The sequence below is a fragment of the Diabrotica undecimpunctata genome, chromosome 3, assembly GCF_040954645.1.
Source record: "Diabrotica undecimpunctata isolate CICGRU chromosome 3, icDiaUnde3, whole genome shotgun sequence".
NCBI classification, from domain to species: domain Eukaryota; kingdom Metazoa; phylum Arthropoda; class Insecta; order Coleoptera; family Chrysomelidae; genus Diabrotica; species Diabrotica undecimpunctata.
This window is the reverse complement of record NC_092805.1, coordinates 83597409-83619415: the sequence shown is the minus strand read 5'-3', so window position 1 is coordinate 83619415 and position 22007 is coordinate 83597409. Positions and strand designations below refer to the sequence as shown.

At 30.3% G+C, this 22007-nt stretch overlaps 2 protein-coding genes across 9 annotated transcripts in view; one reads left to right on the top strand and one right to left on the bottom strand.

Moving 5' to 3' along the window:
• The window catches only part of LOC140436979 (retinaldehyde-binding protein 1-like), a 124486-nt gene that overhangs the window by 34061 nt on the left and 68418 nt on the right, over positions 1–22007 (top strand). For 3 of the 8 annotated variants that reach the window (XM_072526176.1, XM_072526177.1, XM_072526175.1), the window contains 2 exons: positions 5425–5637; positions 11008–11233. In XM_072526176.1, the coding sequence (XP_072382277.1) occupies positions 5556–5637; positions 11008–11233 (308 nt within the window). In that variant the 5' untranslated portion in view covers positions 5425–5555. Of the gene's footprint in view, positions 1–3905; positions 4026–5324; positions 5638–11007; positions 11234–22007 lie in introns of those variants that run through there. The other 5 variants (XM_072526171.1, XM_072526170.1, XM_072526172.1 and 2 more) reach the window with 4 other exon arrangements.
• On the bottom strand, positions 18596–19618 carry LOC140437900 (uncharacterized). Its single transcript, XM_072527691.1, has 2 exons — positions 19142–19618; positions 18596–19079 (listed from the first exon to the last, which is right to left on the bottom strand). The coding sequence occupies exons 1-2, from the start codon at positions 19318–19320 to the stop codon at positions 18596–18598; spliced, it is 663 nt and encodes a 220-aa protein (XP_072383792.1). The 5' UTR covers positions 19321–19618.

The window sequence follows — 22007 nt, the reverse complement described above, 5'->3', positions numbered from 1 at the left end:
GTCGTCTAAATAGGTGTTTTGAAAAAGTGCTTTGTAGTGATATATCTATTGTTCTTCTTTGCCACAAATGTTTAGCCACATATTTTTCTGTCTGATTTAAATGTCTCATGGCATTACTACTTTACGAGGTCTCGAACACTTTGTATGTTTCTGTATTAAATAAAACTGATAGAAGATTGTTCTTTTTCTTCTTCTTCCTTTTTTGTAGACATGAATCTGTCTATTTTTCATGTGCCTCCAGTAAGTTGTCGTTCCATCGTTTTCCTGGTTTTCCTATTGGGGACTGTCTCTTGCCGTCTTTACTACTCTATTTGTTGTTATTCGGCTTATACGATAGTTACATTCTACCCAGTTCCATTCTACCCACTTTCCTGTTTCTTATTCAGTCCTTGATGTTCTCCACTTAGCATCTATGTCTTATGTCTGTACTTCTAGCTCTGCCCCATAACGTTTTATCATCAATTTTTCTATTTCATCTTTGCTGTTTTTAACATTCTTTTTGTTTTCTCTGTGTCAGCTCTGCATATCCAAGATTATTCACTAGTGTTCCGTTAATTGATATGCCTTCGTTGGTGGCTTCTAGTGCCTTTTTAAACATCTCTTCTGACTATATATTAAAGAGTAGAGGGAAGAGTATACATCCTTATTGTACTCCATTGTTGTATTTCTTATATGTATCTGTTTAGATTTTTGTTGGTCTACTCATATTATGTCTTTGTGGTACCGGTATAGTAATGATTATCATGTGCTGATCATCTATTTCTGTGTTCCATAATATGTTTGCAAGCCTTTTGTATTGTATTTTGTCTAATGCTTTCTTAAAGTCAACTAGACGTATGAATACGTTACAGTTGACACCTCGATACTGTTCTATAAGTGTTTGTATAGTAAATAATGCCTTTGTGGTGCCAAAGCCTTTTCTAAATCCCAATGGGTTTCCCGTTATTATATTGTCTAGTTTTTTTTTTTTAATACGATCATGTATCACTCGCAAGAAGACTTTTAAAACATGGTTCATCAAGCTGATCAACTGATTATTCTATATCCTTTACATTTAATTGCGTTGGGTTATTTTGGATATACTTATTTTGTAATGTCAAAGTCTATGATCGTAATATTCTTATTTTCATATGTAAACAAAGGTCACTACTGCATAGTACTTTTCTCATTTTATGGAATATCGCTCTAGCTTGTCCCATTTTCATCCCTATTTTGTCTGTTTTGCTGGTACCCCTCATATTTAAAGTGTCTGTTTGTTGTGTTTTGCGATTGTCTGAAATTGCGTCTCAGCCACGTTAAAAATGTCAGTCCACTTTCCCCACTAGTATCTAGTCTTATAAATTCCCATAAGTATAGTATCATCGGTATATCTATGTACTCGTAATATTATTGGTATATGGGCCGTTCACTTTTATTCCAATCGTTTTTTTCCCCAAATGTTATTCGAATATAAATAAATAATAATGAGAAAAATATGCAATCTTATCATACCTTTCTTTATCTCTATTTCCTCAGTAAGTTTTTTCCATCTCTGAGATTGGCAGTTTATTAAAATAGAGATGAGTTAATATTCTTGTTTGTATATTTATGTCTAAGTAGTTGTACGAGATAATTACGATGAACGTTATCAAACGATTTATTGCAATAATATAGTATAAATATTGCAATATTATAGTAAATCTGTAATATATATATATATATATATATATATATATATATATATATATATATATATATATATATATATATATAGAGTGATCTTGCCTATAACTTACCTTACTCATACAAAGTACCTTCCATTTCGTTTCCCGGAAGTCAAGTAATTTTTTAGATAGAACTATATTATGATAAACCATCAGAACCTGCCAAAAATAAAGCAAATCCCACTGGACTAAAGAATAAACGATACAATATACACCAGAAGTCTGCAAATAATTATATATGTTGATAATAACGTGATAATTAGAATAATCCGAGATAAGGCAGTTAAAGCCTTATCACGTATTAAAAATGCCGCAAAAATATCGGTTATGGTTTTACACACAGAAAACTAAATACACGCGGGCAACATCAAGAGTGCAACAGAAAAAACTCAGATAAACATTAAACTATCGAAGCGGAAGAAGAGTTCTGCTACTTATCACTGATTGACTGCAAAAACAATGTCCAAAAAAATACAGAAAATACGTGTGGTTAAACGCTGCTACTATAGGCCAGACCCTCAAATTAAGGTGAGAATTATGTCAAAATGACAACTTTATAAAACAAAAATAAGCCCAGTTCCTAATTATTACGATTCGGAAACATGGATATCAAAGAGAAGTGTTAAAGACTACACATGGCGTAATTAACGAACGGGATCTATAGGGAAGGCAAAAGAATTTTGGACTTTATTTGGATAGTATGAGATGGTTGGGCTATGTGATGCGAATGAATGAAAGTGACCCTTCTAAAATAATTATGCCACAGTACTTATATTGCTTAAAAAGAATAGAGTTAAAATGTGACTATGCTAAACAAACCGTTTGGAAGGAGAAGAAGGGGACCTAAGCTCAGATATCTGGATATCAAGGATATCAAGAAAAGGAGAAGATATTCACTTAACAGGGAAAGATTAAATGATTTTTTGTGGAAGGCAAGGCTCACGAAGAGCTCTAGGTACATCTGATGATGATGATAATGGATAATAATTAATATATATATATATATATATATATATATATATATATATATATATATAAGAAAAAAGAAGTACTTGTGACTCGTTTGGAACAAATATATAACTATTTTGGATGGGTTGGAGTCAATAATAGGGCTATTGGTTAACTATTTTTTTATTTTCGAGCTTTTAATTGTGTTTACAATTATTATCAAGAGCTAAAAAAGACAAAATACTTACAAGGTTGAACTAAAAAGAAAAAACAATTTTTGTTAACTTACCAAATAAAAATTAGTTTGGTAAGTAAAAATCACTGCTTACATCTTCAAAATATTTAATACAAAAATGTTTTTATCTAATAAATGTTTCTCTGAAAAATTTTTATAATTCTGAAAACATTTTTTTTTTTTTTTTATTTTTTTTTATTTTTTTTTTATTTTTTTTTTTAATATAAGAATAATTGAATTTATAAATAAGTTCAAACAGCATTTGAATTTTTGAAATAAATTTGAATTCAAATGCTATTTGAACTTATTTATAAATTCAATTATTCTTATATTAAAAAAAAATGTTTTCAAAATTATAAAAATTTTTCAGAGAAACATTTATTAGATAAAAACATTTTTGTATTAAATATTTTGAAGATGTAAGCAGTGATTTTTACTTACCAAACTAATTTTTATTTGGTAAGTTAACAAAAATTGTTTTTTTCTTTTTAGTTCAACCTTGTAAGTATTTTGTCTTTTTTAGCTCTTGATAATAATTGTAAACACAATTGAAAGCTCGAGAATAAAAAAATAGTTAACCAATAGCCCTATTATTGACTCCAACCCATCCAAAACAGTTATATATATATATATATATATATATATATATATATATATATATATATATATATATATATATATATATATATATATATATATGCATATATATATATATATATACATATATAGATACATATATATATACATATATAGATACGTATATATATATATATATATAAATATATATATATATATATATATATATATATATATATATATATATATATATCGTATATACTTTATCTAGGTAAACTCTATAAAATTAAAATGACGCAATCAGCTAATTAAAATAAATAAGGCATAAGTTTTTTGTACTAAAGAGTAATAAGTCACTTTCTACATACCTATATAAACTAGACATTATTAGAATATTATTTTTAGCTTTTTAGATAATTATTACTATAGTATATAGTAGTAGATAGGGTAGAACACTAGGTTTATGTAACATCGTTAAATAAGTACTTTTTAATAAAGAGAGAGGTGTGTTTGTGTAGTGTAGTGAATATATCCAGTTACCTATCAATTATAATCTTTATTAGGTCGGTACATATTTTGACTTCTGAGTGATATTTTTTAATTAAAATAATTCTAAATTTAGTTTCGTGAAAAAAGTTTTTGTCAACACACCACTATCTAGCATCTTTTTTTATTGGCAATCTAAAAATTGAAAATTTGTAATATGTAATTTATTGTTTATTTCTTACATATTACGTTCTTTATTCTGGTTTCTTATAGATCTCTAAGGGTTCTTGTTTAGATTTTTAATTATTTCTTTCACTTTTTAAAAATGTTACGTTTCATGTTTCATAATAATGAATAAATAATTAAATAATTTAAGGAAATTTCAGTAATAGAAAATATCAATTTTTTATAGTAGTATTTTATTTCCAAATAGAAAATAGCTTAAAAACACTATATATATATACAGGGTTGTGAAAAGTCCAGTAACAAAGAGCCATCTTTGAAATTAATAATACTATAATAATTATGAAATTGTGGGATACAAAATAATATGGTGTTTTGCATTTTTTAGAGGATCTTTGAACTTTGTATGACGTCACCGTTTCCTGTATTTTCATTTTGTATTTTTTTTAACAAACACGTAGATTGTGTGATATATCATCCAAAAGCTTATTTCTTTTACTTTTCAAAAATGCTAAGTTTCATAATAATGAGTAAATAATTAAATAATTTAAGGAAATTTATTCCAAGTGTAATTTTAAACAAATGTTATTTTGCAACACAAACTCCCAGGAACATTTATCCCTCATTTTCTTCAGGGACAGAAATATTTTAGCATAATTTACTCTCAGTGGATAGTAATAGAAAATATCACAAATTTTCAGTAATATTGTATTTCAAATAGCAAACGGTATACCTAAGGAAACTAAAAAATATATATCTTTGGTTCATCGATTTATATTATAGGAAATACAGTAGTGGTAAGAAAAAGATACAACCGCATATGCAATTAATAATTTATTTAGAATGATAACATTTTGAAACAGTTTTTTTGATTTTAATATGCAAAGAGGACGTTTGCACCCATAACACATTCAATTAGTGTGAATCTGTTTCTGTTTCGCCGTTTAATTGTTATTATATAGAGCCATTGAAAAAAATGAAGTAGGTTGTGAATTATACACTTAAATATCGATGACTGAGATTTCAGCGATTTTGCACAACATATTAATAAACTTTCATAAATATTGCGTTACAAATTTAATTTCGACATGTTTAAGAAAATATCAATATAACTTATTAAGACGATGTACAGATTCAACAGAAATAAATACAACTCTAGCACCTGTAAGTATTCACCAGACTTTCAATATTCGATACATTTTAGAATAATGGTTTACCGGATTAAATCATCGATATTTGCATGTATCCAGCCCTATATTGCACAAATACTTCTCGTGTGCGTATTTGTTTTAGTATTCTTTACGTTGCTTGGAAATCCTATAAGAAAAAACGGCGAGTATACTCCTATACCAAAACATCTACCTAACTTCCATACAACAACTGTAATAATTAAGAAAAACCAATCGGAAACTGTTAAAATTAATATGGAGGAAGTTACAGCAGACACTGACTTGCCATATCAGTTTAAGGCAGAGGATTTAATAGCAGAAGGAAGAGCATCTAAAGGTAAAAAAGATAACATTACTATACAGGGTTAACATATTTGATATTTTCCTTTTCTATTCCACCATATAATCTCTAGGTTGTACCCATCTTTCGTTTTTATGAAGATATCCAATGAATATCTTTTCTGAGTTTATGACTTGTGTTCATACTATATTTGTACCAAGTCAAGAGACTTTTTGTTCGTTATGTCCTCCAGTGTTTGAATATATCTATCGTTTACTATTTACTGTACATATTCAGCTTGATTTAGTTGTTTGTTATCTTGCTTTGTACACACAATATATCTCTATAAGATATGATATAATTTTATTTACGATCATTTTAGGTACGATATAATTTTTTTAATTGTATGACCTGTTTTGATAGGAAGAATTGAAACAGCAAAACTAATATGATTTCTACCAGGAGTATTAGTTTACAAAATATTAATATGTAATATAAAAAGTATATCGTTTGATTGTCAATCAGTGATGATTTTAATCCTTGTATATTATGTTTGATAAATTTGATACAACTCAATATAATAAGCTTTTATATTGCCACTACTTGCCTTTACTCTGGGTGACAAAACGGACACAGGAGTGGAACAAACACATTAGTAGAATGGCAGAGGATAGAATAGTACGAATAGCACGAGATAAGTCACCAAATGGACGAAGAAGTATTGGCAGACCAAGAAAAAGATGGTGCGACAATTTAAACAATTTAGGAGGCTAGTATTGAAGAAGAAACAGGCTTAAAAGCCTACATACAACAAGAAAGAAGAAGAAGAAGATTATAACTTTCGCCTTTGGTAATATTTGGATATTGAAATTCTTCTTTATCTTATTGTCCATCTTCTACTAAAAGTTAGCAACAATCTCAGCGAAGTAATGACTATATTGTATAACTCTAAGCAGTTAATATGACTACAAACCATTATAATCTCGTGTTCACGTAATTAACTTTAAAATAATCAAACTTTGATCTACTGCGCTTCTTGACCAACTTAACATGACCAAGATATGAATTGTGTCTCTTTTTTTTGTTGTTGCAAATCAACTCTCTTGTTTATTGAGCATCTGAAAAACTTTTTCCTTGCGTACATGATTCGTTCAGGATATTTTTAAGTGTCTTCTTCATATACACATTTTGAAGGGATCTTAGCATCTTGAAGTATTTACTTCCAGGCTTCACAGCCATATAATCTTCTCATGGTGCTTATCCGTTACGGATATTGAACACTACTAACATGGCTATTTTGACTTTATTAACTGCTGCCCTAAAAAGTTCGGTAGTGGTGAAATTAAATCATTTTTGTAGGTTATGAAGCCAGGATATTCTTTTTCTTCCTGGACCTCTTTTTTCATGCACCTTACCTTGAAGTATGGCCTAAGTAGGTCGTAGCGTCATTCTGTGTAGAACTTCTTCTGTGTAGATAAAGGTTGTTGATTTAATAATAATTTTATCAGTGTTATCCTATTTTGCTCATAACCATGTAGTGTGTTTTTTTATGTTAAAATCGAGCCCAAACGTGGTTACTTACCCTAAAGACAAGCATCTTCAGACCTTCCAGACTGTATGCAAAAATGACAGTGTCATTAGTGTTCAGTCCAGTCGTTCTTTATTTATAAGTATTCCCTCGTTTATATCAGTTAGCGCTAGGTTCATAATGTGCTCCGAATATATATATTGAATAATAATGAGGAAAATATACATCCCTACCGCATACCTCTTTTTATGTTTATGTCATATGTTAAATGATCCCCAACTCTAAACGCTGCAGTTTGTTTGTAATAGATATTGTTTATTATACTGCAGTCTCTGTTGTCTAGGCCAAATGAATTTAATATATCCATCAGTTCGTCAGTTTTATTCTATCGACGCTTTCTAATAACCTTTCTAATTTCTAATTATAATAACAAAATACACATACATATCACAATTCACGTCTATACATCGTTGAAAGAGAACCTGTATTTCAAAAAGTGTATTTTGAGTACACAATTCATCCCTGAAGTAGAATTGTGTATTTGTAATATGTTTTTCACACTTTTTATATATTCTTTTATGTATGATTTTTTAAAAAGTTTTCACGAGATGGCTCATAAGGCTTATTATTCGATAATCTCTAAGTTGATCTAAGCCACTGTTAAGTATTTTTCCACTTTGGTATATATCATTGAACATCAAGGTAAGTCTGTTTACTGCGTTTTTGTCAATATTGGTCAAAAATTCTGCGTAGAAGTCATCTATCTCTGCGGCTTTTGCATTCTTAATGCTATTTATCGCAGCTTCTACTTCCGGTGATAGTGATGTAGCCAAATAATAGATCACTTCTTGTGTAGAATGTTAAAAAGTACTATGTAGCGAGGTATTTCAGGACTCAGCAGCCATACCCCTACGTCAGCTACTGTTTCTCTTCTAAGTTCTCCTCCTAGGGGAAACATGTCCCAATTATGTACTTTATCTAATCCGCATATAGCCTTACCTTCCCACACCTCGATCGAAAGGTCGTTAAATGGACGGCAGCAGCGACCGTCAATACCAAGATAAGGCGCATAGGAAATGATCCTGGACCGGCTTATCATTGGATTTTCACAAGAGGAGCTGTATCAATAGAATGGTTCCGATACTGCGATGAAATAGGGTAGGGGGCAACTAACCACAGGAGAAATAATTAAATTTTAAAAGAGCTAAAGGCCAACAAACGGAGATGGATTTTCCTTTCCAATAAAACAAATATTTACGTCTATTTATTGATCTCTTAATTTTTTAATAGAACAGATAACCCAAATATCGCTACTTTAGTTCCCATTCCTTCTCGAAAACTAAGTTGTCCGTTATCCATTTCCATTTTCTATACAGGGTGGCGCACCGAAAACGAAACAGATGCATTTACTGGCAGATGATTCCTTTAAAAAAAAAACGCTTGGACCCGTCGATTTTGTTATCGAGGGGGAAACAAAATTGGCATAAAATCACATTAACATTTGCAGCCCCCTAAGCGGGGGTGGCACCATCCCTAAAATCTTAAATGGAAAGGGGGGTCGAATGATCCATCATTTAAAAGGTCTTTCAACTCCCTTTACAATGATGTAAAATTCATGTACTTCAATTCAGTAGTTTTAAAGATTTATTGATTTAAAGTTTAAATAAATCATCGTAAGAGGAGATCAATACATAGCAGCAAAGTTGTTAAAAAATAAAGAATGAACTGACCTGTCAGCCGAGTAAATGTTGAAAATGACCACCATTATTTTCCATGCAATAATAAAGTTTTTGCTGAAAACGTTGCCGGACATTTTGCAATATTTGAGGAGTAATTTAATGGCACTCATTCACAATTCTTTGTCGTAAATCTTCTAAGGATGTTGGCTGAGTAGCATAGATTTTGCTTTTTAAGTAACCCCACAAAAAGAAATCCAAAGGTGATAAATCTGGCGATCTTGGGGGCCATTCAACGGCACCTCTTCTACCAATCCATTGACCTGAAAAGGTCTGATCTAAATAATGCCGAACTCTTAATGCGTAATGTGGTGGGGCACCATCCTGTTGGAATATCAACATATTCTCAACGTATCGACCATCATTCTGATTTTCAATTATATCTGTTAGCGCAGGATCTATGGCATTTTGCAGTAATTCCAAATACATTTCACCAGTCAAATTTCCAGGTAAGAAAAAAGGACCAACCAAATGATCGCCAAAAATTCCAGCCCAAACATTTAATTTTTGTGGCTGCTGTGTGTGTACCTCATGGTAAATTCTGGGATTAGAGTCCGACCAATATCGACAATTATGACGATTTACTTCGCCATTTAAAAAAAGGAACATTCGTCGGAAAAGCAAATGTTAAATAAAAATTGTTCATCGTTTGTAATTCGTTCACTCATAACTTCACAAAATTCTAATCGCTTATCAAAATCGTCTTCATTAAGTTCTTGTACAAGGTGAATTTTATACGGATGAAAATTATGGGCCTTTAGAATCCGTTGGATAGTACGTCGACTAACACCACACGAAGTTTGCAATTTGCGGGTACTTAATGTAGGATCTACAATAACTTGCCCTAAAACCCCCACTTCTGTTGCTTCGTTCCTTATAGGATTTTCAATATTACGTTTTGTATTGGCGACTGATCCAGTTTCCAGAAATTTAGCTACAAGTTCTAGAACATATTTTTGGTGCACATTATTGTTCTCATGTCGCTCATTAAAAATTTGTGCTGTTCTATTAGCGCACTGATTATTTCCGAAAAATATTTCAATAATTTCAACCCTTTCTGCCGTGGAATAAACCATGGTTAATTTATGTATAAAGCAATAAATGATATTTTAACAACAAAGATTGGTCAAATCAATCGCAAACTAATGTACTATTTCCTATTTAAAATAAGTACGTGGCATTCTCTACTTATGTTTCTTCAAGAAACAACTTTTTTTGTTACAAAGGACACTTCAATTGCTATTTTTATTATTAATAAACCATGGGCGTAGTAAATAAAAGCATTTACTTATCAAGAAAATGCTTTTACTCAAATTTCTTCTGAAAGAAGTACAAACTAATTTGATGTACCTATTAAAGTCTACTTTAAACTTTAAATCAATAAATCTCCAAAACTACTGAATTGAATACATGAATTTTACATCATTATAAAGGGAGTTGAAAGACCTTTCAAATAATGGATCATTCGACCCCCCTTTTCATTTAAGATTTTAGGGATGATGCCACCCCCGCTTAAGGGGCTGCAAATGTTAAAGTGGTTTTATGCCAATTTTGTGTCCCCCTCGAAAACAAAATCGACGGGTCCGAGCGTTTTTTCAAAAAAGGAATCATCTGCCAGTAAATGCGTCTGTTTCGTTTTCGGTGCGCCAAACTGTATATTCGATAATGAATAATTTTAAGCATGATTTTAAAAACATGGATCAATTTTGGCGTTGCTGTTTATGGCATAGAATTAAACCAATCTTATGAAATTCTTCCGAATTTATAGATTTCATCGAACAGTCTCGTTAGTATGGATGTTTTCTTCGTTGACTAATTTGAATATCTCTGTATGTACGTTAATTGGAGCACTGACTTTTCTTTTTTGACTATTTTACGACAAAATTTTTTTCTTCGCAGAATTGTATTAATGTATTACACGCCGGTGCATACTCACTAATATCATTTTTGACTCTGCATTTTCCTACTTTACTATTAAAATTATAATACTATAGTTGAAATTAAAATTAAATTGAAATTCTTATAAAGTAGATATTATAGTTTGTAGATATAATGGTTTTCCATGTGTGTGGTGTATGTATGTGTACGAGTATGTAAGGAATAAAAATATTGTTACTCATTTTTTTTTTACTATGTAATAGGTAACCCAAATTTTTCTTTTAGAAAATGTTGAGGAAATACGAACTTTCGTATCAAATTTAAAAGACAAATATGTCCCTTTGAGGATACAGGACGAAATGATAATTATATTTTTATTATCATGTGCAAACGACGTAGAACTCACCAAAACAACAATTGTAAATTACTATTACCTCAAGTGGCATGGTCCTGAGATATACGACGACAGACAGATGGATAGGCCTGATATACAATTAGCAATAAAGACTATGTAAGTAAGACTTAATATTTTAATAAAGAAATTAATAAAGTCGCATCATAGGGACACTAATACTATCATTAAATGTTTTCTAAGTCACTGCTGAATATAAGTCTAGAAAGTCAATTGGGCATTTTGTCAAAACTTACTTTTTTGTTGTGTTTATTTTCTATAATGTCTTTTCATAATTCATAATAGATTTTTATGCGTTTCTAAAACCTGCTTATTTAATGAATTGATAAAATTCTAATTTATTTTCTAATCAACAATCGTCTGACTTATGGAAGAAAAAGACAAAAAGAAGACTTGTGAATGGGTAGTTCAAAATTTTCTAATCGTATGATAAAATAATAGAATTTTTTAACTATATTTTATATAGTATTGGGGTGTAAACTCCAATTATTAACTCAAAACGCTTGCAAACTGGACAAAATGTTTTAGTAAATTTCTATAAACATTTATAGACTACAAGCTCATGGGAAAATTTTAATGGGACATTTGACTCAGCATGAATTACATATAAATCGATACTACAATATATAACAACAACTTTAGAAACTATGCCGCCAATTCTTATCGATACACAAAGCATGGGAGTTAAAATTAAGGGTTGTGCCTTAGATGTCTCACCCCTGGCTCAGCCAAAATGCACGGCGTTGCATAAAAATTAATCTATATACCGATTCGATTTTTTTTGTATGAATGCAGTACTGTGTAAAATTACCGAAAATGGTGAAAAAGTTTTCCGAAAATAAAAAATTTTCCCTGCTCCTAGTACCAATATTTTTGTACGGCATTAGGTCGCAGGTCATTATTTTTGTATTACCTATTATAAATGACAGGCAATAAATGTTTAACCAAAAAAAGCTTAGGCGTATTTCTTAAAATGTTTATATATTTTGTTTGTATATTTGAATTTTGATTATTAAGAGTGCAAAGTTAATGCATATGATAAATTATGAATATAATTAAAAATTTTTCAAAAATATATAAAATTAACCCATACAATTAATTATGCTACGAGCTTTGAGCGGTTTAAGCGGCTTTTAGTACGAAACGGTATAAGTTTTTGAGAACTTTGCAGTAAACGAATATAATAATTATTAGTGATCACTCATTAAAGCAATACGTAGTCAGAAAAAAGTAATTTAGATCCTCAATTAAGAAAGGGTGTAATAATCAAGAATAGAAAGAAAAGGTAATAAGTAGAAATTATGAGCGAAGTTAAGGCGATCTGAAAAGACCATAATAACTTTTTAAGATGAAATATACAATTTAAGCAAAGAAAATTTAAAAATCAAGTTAAAGATATATTTTCTGGAAAACAGAATTGAAAATATGGACAAACAAATGGGAAAACAAAATAATGAAATCACACAACACGATTTTAAGCATAATGAAGAAATTGAAGATGCTATTAACTTTATGGTAAATAAATTGAATGTAAATGTGAAAGTACCACTAATGGCGGTGGTTACAGAAAGCAGATAGGAATAACTAAAAGAAAAAATACAACAAGCATCTGACTCAGTATTACCAAGGAATAGACAAACGCAGAAACAGGCTGGTATACTGAAGGTTGTAAAAGAGTAGTTAATGAGAGAAATAAAGTCAGAATTAAGAGCACAAGGAAAAACAATCGAACACAGATATGTAGAAGAAAACAATGATTGTGATTAGAGCAAAATTGAGCTATACTGCAGAAGATTTTAAAAATAAACTAATCAGGAACTTCTTTCAAGAATTAAAATAAGAGCGAACTCAGCATAACACTACACCAAGATATTACAAGGGGAAAGAGAAAATTTATTAGGAAGAATTGATGAAAAATTAAAATGGTGGTACTGTAGACTTGCGCGAAGCAATATTAGCCCAGTCTGGTTAAAAAAAAGGTCGAAAAATTTTTCGCAGATATCTGAAGCTTTTAAGACATAGGTGGGGGTTACTAGATGACAAATAGATGAAAAAGTACTCGTATTTTTACCTTCCGTTTTTTTTAACAATAATTTATGGTCGCAATTTGATTTTTTGTCTATAATTTCCTTAAATTTTAAATAAACAATATTTATATCATTTACGGAGATTTATCAACAATTTACGGAGATATTTGCAAAAAAAAGCATTTTTTTGCACTAATTTATAAATTTTCTTAATTTTTTTATTAACAAAATAAAATTTTTATGATGTAACATTGTCGGTCACAGCCAAGAAGGCCAGACGGCCGACTCTCATTCAATTCACTGTCAAATGGTCACTGCCTCAGTGAACAGAAAAATAAAAAAAAAAAGCTAATTCTAAAACGAATCTGTGGCTTAGACTAGAATAAGCTGGAGTCTGATCGGCCTATGGTATAGCAGTACGGCAAGAGGTAAGGACTTGCAATCTCGGTGATACTCCTCCATAGAACCCTACTGGAAGGGCGTGGCGCCTAATATACCGGCGTAAATATTTATATATATATATAAGGAAACGTTAAATATTGTGTGTGCAGCAATATATTGCTGCAAACCCAATTACTTCCTTACGTTGTCAGCAAATACTTCTGGTTTATATATATATATATATATATATATATATATATATATATATATATATATATATATATATATATATTCATATATATATATATATATATATTCATATATATATATATATATATATATATATATATATAAATGTTTTGGATGGGTTGGAGTCCATAAAAGGGGCTATTGGTTGACTATTTATTATCTCGAGCTTTCAATTGTGTTTACAATTATTATCAAGAGCTGCTTAAAAAGACAAAATATCATACAAAGTTGAACTAGAAAGAAAAAAAAAATTTTGTTAACTCACCAAAAAAAATTAGTTTGGATATTAAAATTGCTGCTAATACATTTCAAAAAGAATTAATACAAAAATGTCCTTATCTAATAAATGCTTCTCTGAAATTTTAATACAATTTTGAAAACATTTTCTTAACACAAAAACAAATTGAATTTATAAATAAGTTAAAAATTTTTAACTTATTACCTATACACAGACAAGAAACTTAATTCTAAATTGTTAAATTTAACGGACTTGCCACAAACTAAAATTTTATCATTGAAATTTTTAGTAATATTCACTTGACAGAATGGGATAGAAGTTTTAATGAAAATTGCTACACCGGCATACCCATCGTATCTATTCTGACAGATTATATTATAATCTTTAAATGTATAATTTTAATTTGGTTTGAACCATGTTTCACTTAACAACGCTATATCAATGTTTTCAGCTGTTAAAAAATGAACTAAACTATTTTTATTGGATGCAACGGACCTTCCGTTTCTTTGTAAAATTCTCAGAGTTGTGTGTCCTTGGAAAACCTTATTTACTGAAGATATCATCCAACATCTGATTCTAACGAATAAGTAAAAAGTGGTAAAATAAAATAAATGAAAACATTCATATTGGTTTTTTTAATAGTGTATTTTGACCTTTTTGGCTTCTAAGAAGGAGAAGAAGGCTTCTATCATCAAATTTTTAATACGTTTCTGTTCCTCGTAAATTGGGCATAGTTTGGAAATCGATGTATGCTGTGTACTCTTGCAATGTATGCATGATTTATTAGATTCAGAACAGTTGTGTTCTTCGGTTTTTACAGATTCACATAAAATACAATGTTCTTGGCTGCTTTTGCACTGTTTTGATATGTGTCCGAATCTCAAACATCTATAGCATTGTGTGACCCTGCCTATAAACTTTTCCACATTAAAATAAACAAAATTAACGGATATATGGCTGGGTAATATCTTACCTTCAAAGCTGACTACAATGGTCTTCTTAGGTACATACTCAGCTTTACCATATTTTTTAACTTTCCTGTGCATTCGTCTGATATCTACAACCCTTGAGTTTGAATTTATGTTTTGTTTTAAATAATCAGGGTCGTAACTTGTGTCAACGTCTCGAATCAGACCCTTGACCTCTAAAAGGTGATTAGGTATGAAAGCTTTTAAGTTTAATTCTTTTAAATTTTTATTTGTGACCAACTTGTTAGCTTTTGCTATTAAATGTAATATTACTTTAACCGTTGATTGAATAACCCCAAACGTTTGTTTGGGTTATTCAATCAACGCTTTAACGCGATTTCTACCTATTCCCTTAATTTCCTGAATGTTTTGTACGTTTAGATTTTTGTGTAAAATATGTCCTACAAACATAGGATGCAAACGACCCAAATGTTGCTGATTAGTTTTTTCAACATATACGCAATAATTATTTAACGAGTACTTATCTGAATTTATCGAGTCAAATAGTTTTGGGTCGTCCTCCTTAGCACCTATTGTTCCCAATTCCATGACGGCAGCAGTACTTTCCATATTGGAAAAACTATCACTTTCACAAAAAACTCCACTTGAACAGAAACCTAGAATTTCACCATCTGGCGTCTTATAGCGAAGTTTTTAAAATCTAACTTATTTAAATAGTTTTGATAAATTTAGTAACACGAAAGAGCAAAAACTTGAACACTAATTAATACCAAATCGATAAGTCGGTTATTGTTGTTTGACTTCTCTCTTCGAAGGTTCAAACTAAACTGAATCATATTTATTAAAAACAGAAAACAATCAATGCTGCCAATGCTTAACAATAAATATAGTAAGGGTGATACTTAAGGCATCGATGACTTCAATGGGCTGCTTGTGTGTCCTCCCAATTAGACGGTTAGGTCCTCCTGTGAGCTGCAGTTATAAGTACCGTACCATGTGAGTGACTCCCAATTAAATGGTTAGGTCCTCCAATGGTCAATAAATTTTCATAATACGGCCAATAAAGTCTGGAATACGGCCAATTAATTCAGCCAATAAAATTTGGATATGGTCAATAAACTAAAATACAAGAAACAGCTCGTATTACACACATCATAAAGGGTTTAACTATCTTGCCATTTTACAAAATTACAATTAAACAAATAGCGAATGACAAAGATAAAATGAAATATAATTATTATTACTTAGTTAAATTCTTTGTTAAGATTCCCACATGCATATAATCAAAAAACGTGCTTTCGAAAGAAGTGAGGTTACGAATATTGAAAATGCTGTCAGAATTATAGGATAAAGATTTCAGTGAAAGTACTCACCTCAAGAGAATGTTGCAGACCATAAAATGAAGCTTATTATAATTTTTGCCTTCTTTTATAAATTTTAATTATAGACAAAAAACCTATCCCACTATATCAGAAAAGCTGATTGACAGAATGTAATTGGGAGACTGAAATGAAGTTAGCACAGATGACATAGAATTAGCTTTTCTGTCAACACAGATCAGAATACTTATGCCCGATTTCACCAAGGATACCTAAATACTTAAGAATTACCTAAGCGGGCTTAGATACTTCCTAACTCTAAAACGGATTTCACCATACGCTAAGAATTGCCTAAGCCGCTTAAGCATTACCTAATGGTAGGATACGTTTTGCGATCTACCTAAAAATTTTAGGTATTACTTATAGTTAAAAGTGAGGTTATGTTTTAACAGTTTTAACGGATGTACTTGTGAATTTTGTCAATAATTTGCTTATTACCTTATTTTGTGTGTTGTTATTGTATAGTTAGTTATTTTTGTATTATTTTTATATTAATTAAGTGTTGCTTTGGTACTATTTATAATATGGAAGCACTACAGTTTATCGAAAATCTAGATCGATTCGATTCCTCATCTGATTCTGAAGAAGAAACAGAAAGAAGACCTCGAGTTATCAAGAATCGACCAAATTATTTTGAAACTTTGGACGATGTGGATTTTTTTAGAAGGTTTCGAATGTCTAAACCAACAGTTTTATATGTGTTGGAACAAATAGAAAATGATTTGGAGTTTATTACAGACAAGTATGTGCAAGTTTAAATATAAAATGTTAATATATTACATTTCATTCCTTTTTCAGGAACAATTCTTTATCACCCAATGTTGTTGCAAACATTGCGGTTTTATGCAACTGGAAGCTTTCTCTTAGAATTAGGAGATTTTGGAGGTGTAAGTGCTAGTACTAGTTGCAGGGTAATTAGACGTGTAACAACTGCATTAGGGAGGTTAAAAGATAGATATATTAAATTTCCTGCTACAGATAAAGAAATGGCAACCACTAAATTAAAATTTTTTGAAGCAGCTAGGTTCCCAAATGTACTCGGCACATTGGATTGTACCCACATTAAGATTGAAAACCCAGGTAAAGCAATAAATAACTTTAACGATTGTAATATTATTTACATCTAATAATTGTAGGTGGAGATGATGCAGAGCTGTTTAGAAACAGAAAAGGCTACTTTTCTATAAATGTGCAGACAGTATCTTCACCAGACTTAAAAATAAATAACATTGTATGTCGCTGGCCTGGATCAACCCATGACTCTGTTATATTTCAAAATAGCAGATTATGTTTTAATTTTGAAAGAGGGATATATGGCAATGGTATATTGTTAGGAGATAGTGGATATCCATTAAAGGTAAATAAATTCTTACTACTGAATATATATATATATATATATATATATATATATATATATATATGATTTTTTTCGTAAATAAATTATATAATATTATATGATTTTTATTACAGAATTATCTTCTGACGCCATATTTGAATCCCAGGAATGAAGCACAAGTACGATATAATCATAGCCACATTCGTACAAGAAATATTGTTGAAAGGCAATATGGCGTATTAAAACGGAGGTTTCCTGTACTTAGTGTAGGATTAAGATTAAAGTTAGAAAGAGCTACAAATGTAATAATAGCATGTGCTATTTTACACAATATTTGTATTGAAGCCAAAGAAGATCAGCCCCCAGATGATATGGAAAACATTGGTCAATTAATTGAAGCTGGACAAATCAATCAACCGCTTGATGATCAAAATCTATATGGCAATGCAAGAGATGTTATTGTCCAAAATTTTTTTCAATAACTTCGTCAATAAATAAATTTGTTTCAATAAATTTCGTCAATTTAATACAGCAAAACCATTAAAATCTCAAAAAAAACAAATTTATAGTTCTATAGTTAATACTAAAAAAAGAATTATATATTCTACCTAACAAACTGGTATTTTCTTTCAAAAACCTATTCATGATTTTATTAAAAGTGTATTATTAAAAATATAAAATAAAAAACAATTTTCAAGATATTTTTTATTCTAAAATTATTTCAATAATGACAATAGAGCTGGTGGCACTTCTTCGTTATCTGAAATTAAAATTAGATTAAAAATGAATTATACTGTATAATATAATATTGCAATTAACTCACTTTTAATTTTATTTATTATGCTCTCCCGAATTTCATTTTCTAGAGCTGCCTTTTTGACTTGATGCTGATGCAACTCATTGGCATGTTCTTCTGCTGCCATTAACCTATTTTTTTCCACATCCAGAAGTTCTCCTTTTTTTCTTTCGTTTTCAATTTTAGTTCATTTAATATATCTTTATTACACTTTATTACGTTTGGACGTCTTCTACTGTGGAAAGGAGTCTGAGGAGTCTGATTTAAAATGTTGGATGGCCCAGGTGTAATAGTAGCTTCCGATTCTTCCTCAATAATAGCATCGATATCTGAAACCACCATTTCTTCTATTTCAATGTCTTCCATATCGGAAACCACAGTTTGTACTATTACACTGTCATTGACATCAGGAATAGCGTCGCAATCATTTACATTTGCTATTCCTACAGCAGCCCGTCCAATTAAATTTGCTATTAGATCTAGCAGGGGATCTTCTTTTATATCTGAGGTTCCACCACCTGTTTTGGCTATATTTATTTTTAATTTTGCCTTATACACTTTACACTCCGACTTCATTCTATTCCACATTTTTTTAAGACTGCTGACTGACCTAAAATATTTTGAGAGATATGAATGAATACTGTTTATATTATATAATGGCATATTCCCTACCTCTTAATTGACCCGCTGCTATTAAATTTTGTAGTTAGCACCTCCCAAGCATAATCTTTCGCTTTATTAGTAGCACCATCTGTTTTTTTATTAAGCAGTACTGGATGCTGTTTAATAAATTCAACCAGTTTAAACTTTTCGTCATACGTGAAATTTACAGCCCTTTTCTTATCCTCCATTTCACTATACGTATATAAATAATTTACAAAACTAAACAAATCTAATTTAAAAATAACTAACTACTAATTAAACTAACTATAACTCGACAAAACTGAATAAAACCAACTTGGAAAACAAACAATTCAATAACAAATAAAAAAGTAAGGTTATAACTTCTTATTCTTCTTTTTATTTATCAATAATAGTTCAAATGTACCCAAAGTAATACCTAAGAAAGAATTTCCTAGATAAGCAGTTCTTTTAGTTGTGAAACGCTAGTGTTCCTAAGTATTGACTTAGGAAGTTCTTTTCGATAAGAATTACTTTCGAAGGCAACTGTTTAGGTATCGTTGGTGAAATCGGGCATTAGTCTACCGGACAGAGAGAGAGAGAAGGCAAATATTTATTCTACCGGAAAGAAAGAGAAAGAAAAGAAAGTAGTTGGCCCTCTGTCGCCAACCACTTTTTGAAGAAAAAATTAATAAATATGTGACGTTTATAACGTTACAATATATATATATATATATATATATATTATATATATATATATATATATATATATATATATATATATATATATATATTATTGTGATATTTAAAGTCTTGGTGCGCCAAGCAATAATTAGCTAATTAATTTTTTTGATTAATTAAAATTATTTAAATGATATGATTATGACTCTATCACAATTTTTAATTCTTTTATCTCAGGGTTAAATTCGTGCTTCAATATCTATGCTATTACATGTGAAAGGTAAGGTCCAAAGAATACCGGAATAATAAAAAACACATATGATCTAACACTATATATTGAAATAAAAATAATGAAATAATTCACACTCAAAAGTTTTCAATAAACAAATCTCATATAATGATTCTCACAATTTTGTTCTACGTACGTGAACAATCAAAATTAATGGTACAAACAATATTAATTGAAATCTCAAAATCCCAAACTATTCTAACTCTCCTAATCAAAATATTTATATCCTATCAAATTATGATAGCCTTTCTCCTCTCGATAAACGGAATCTCTCGTTGGCCCGAGTGAAAAATGACTCTTGGAATATCTTCTCTTTACGATAAAATGAATCTCTCGTTGGCCTGAACAGTGACTCTTGGAATATAAGTAGAAAAATATGACTTACAATATTTTGCTGCTTCAGCTTCTGTCAGATACACTAACTTCACAAAAAACTCACTAACATTCAACACTACTGCTTGCTACTTCTCGGGAACCGCCAGAGAACAATCACTGTTCGTCTTACAGACTTGGAAAACCAACTGATGATCTTTTCTCTCTCCTAAACCTAGCTAAACTTTCATTCCTACATACCTATCCCACCTTTTTCAATCTCCGCCAATCAAAACTCGTCACAATTCCCCCATTTTTTCATTTCGATAACAAACAAATTTTTACCTATAATTATAAAATTTCCTAAAACTTATTTACAAATAATATTTTTCTATAATTCTTAAAAACTAACAAAAACCTCTTTCTAAAATCTCTTCTATTGTCTCTAATCACTGCATTAATGTATTTGGAAAACCCGGTTCAATTGTCTTTGGATTTCACTTAAAATTATGCGGGTCACTCAAGTATAACAAAGAAATAATTTATGCATAGCTTACATTTTGTTTAATACAGGTAATCCAAGAATCTAAAAACTTTCCTTCTTCGAAATGTTTGTTGGTTATTATCCTACTTATCTGAATTATTTTAATGTTTTTGAACTTTGAAATATTTTAATCAACCCAATATTTTTCTCGATTTTACATATCATAACAAATCCCCGCCATTTGATCTGCCGAAAACTCTTTGTTAAATTTTAAAAATGACAAAAGTTTTCCAGGATCAAATTATTTCACTATGTTATTAAAATCTATTCATGATATTGATAGATGTCGTGAATGTTAAAATACCCCGTATATTGCCTGTCTTTATACGGGATTGGATATATTTTCGTTTTAAATTTTTCCAAGTATTTTCCCTTAAAAGAAAGTTCATAATTTTTAGCCACTCGGTTTACTTCATTAACAAGATCTCCATGGTTTCCTAAAATCTTCTCTATTTTCTTTCCCATGTTTTCTCCGCAATTTATTTTTCTTTCATCCTCCTTTTGTCCACATGTGTTCACTGTCCATAATACTTCTTCACAAAATTCTGGATTCTCGTCCATCAGTGCCATTTTTTCTTCTGTTTTCTTTTTATCCTCTAATTCCCTTTGGTATTCCGAGCACCATGTTTCTATTCCTTTCATTTCTCTGATGATACCTTCTTTTTCTTCCTGCTTCCATTCTGTTTTATCGTCGGTTGCCAACAATTCTTCTGTACCTTCTATTTCCTGTTTTTCTCTGGTCTCCATCTTATTTTCCTGCTTTCTTTTCGAACTCTTCTTCTTTTTCTTCCTTCTCTTTTTCTCTTCTGTTAGATCTTGTTCTTGTACTTTCGGTTTATCCTCTACAGTCATATCGATTTCTTTGCGTTTTTCCTGTGCATTGATCCTTCCAGAATTTGTTTTCCGATCTGTTTGCTTTTCTTCTCCTGTGTTGTCTGGTTCTGCTCTGATTTCCAGTTTATTTTCCGAAAATTTTATGGTGATATCTTTTTTCCTCAATTCATCAATTCCCGCTATCATGTCATGATTTAAATCTTCAATCACCACACATTTCATAATATGGAATTTGTTTCCCACTCTTATCTGTACTC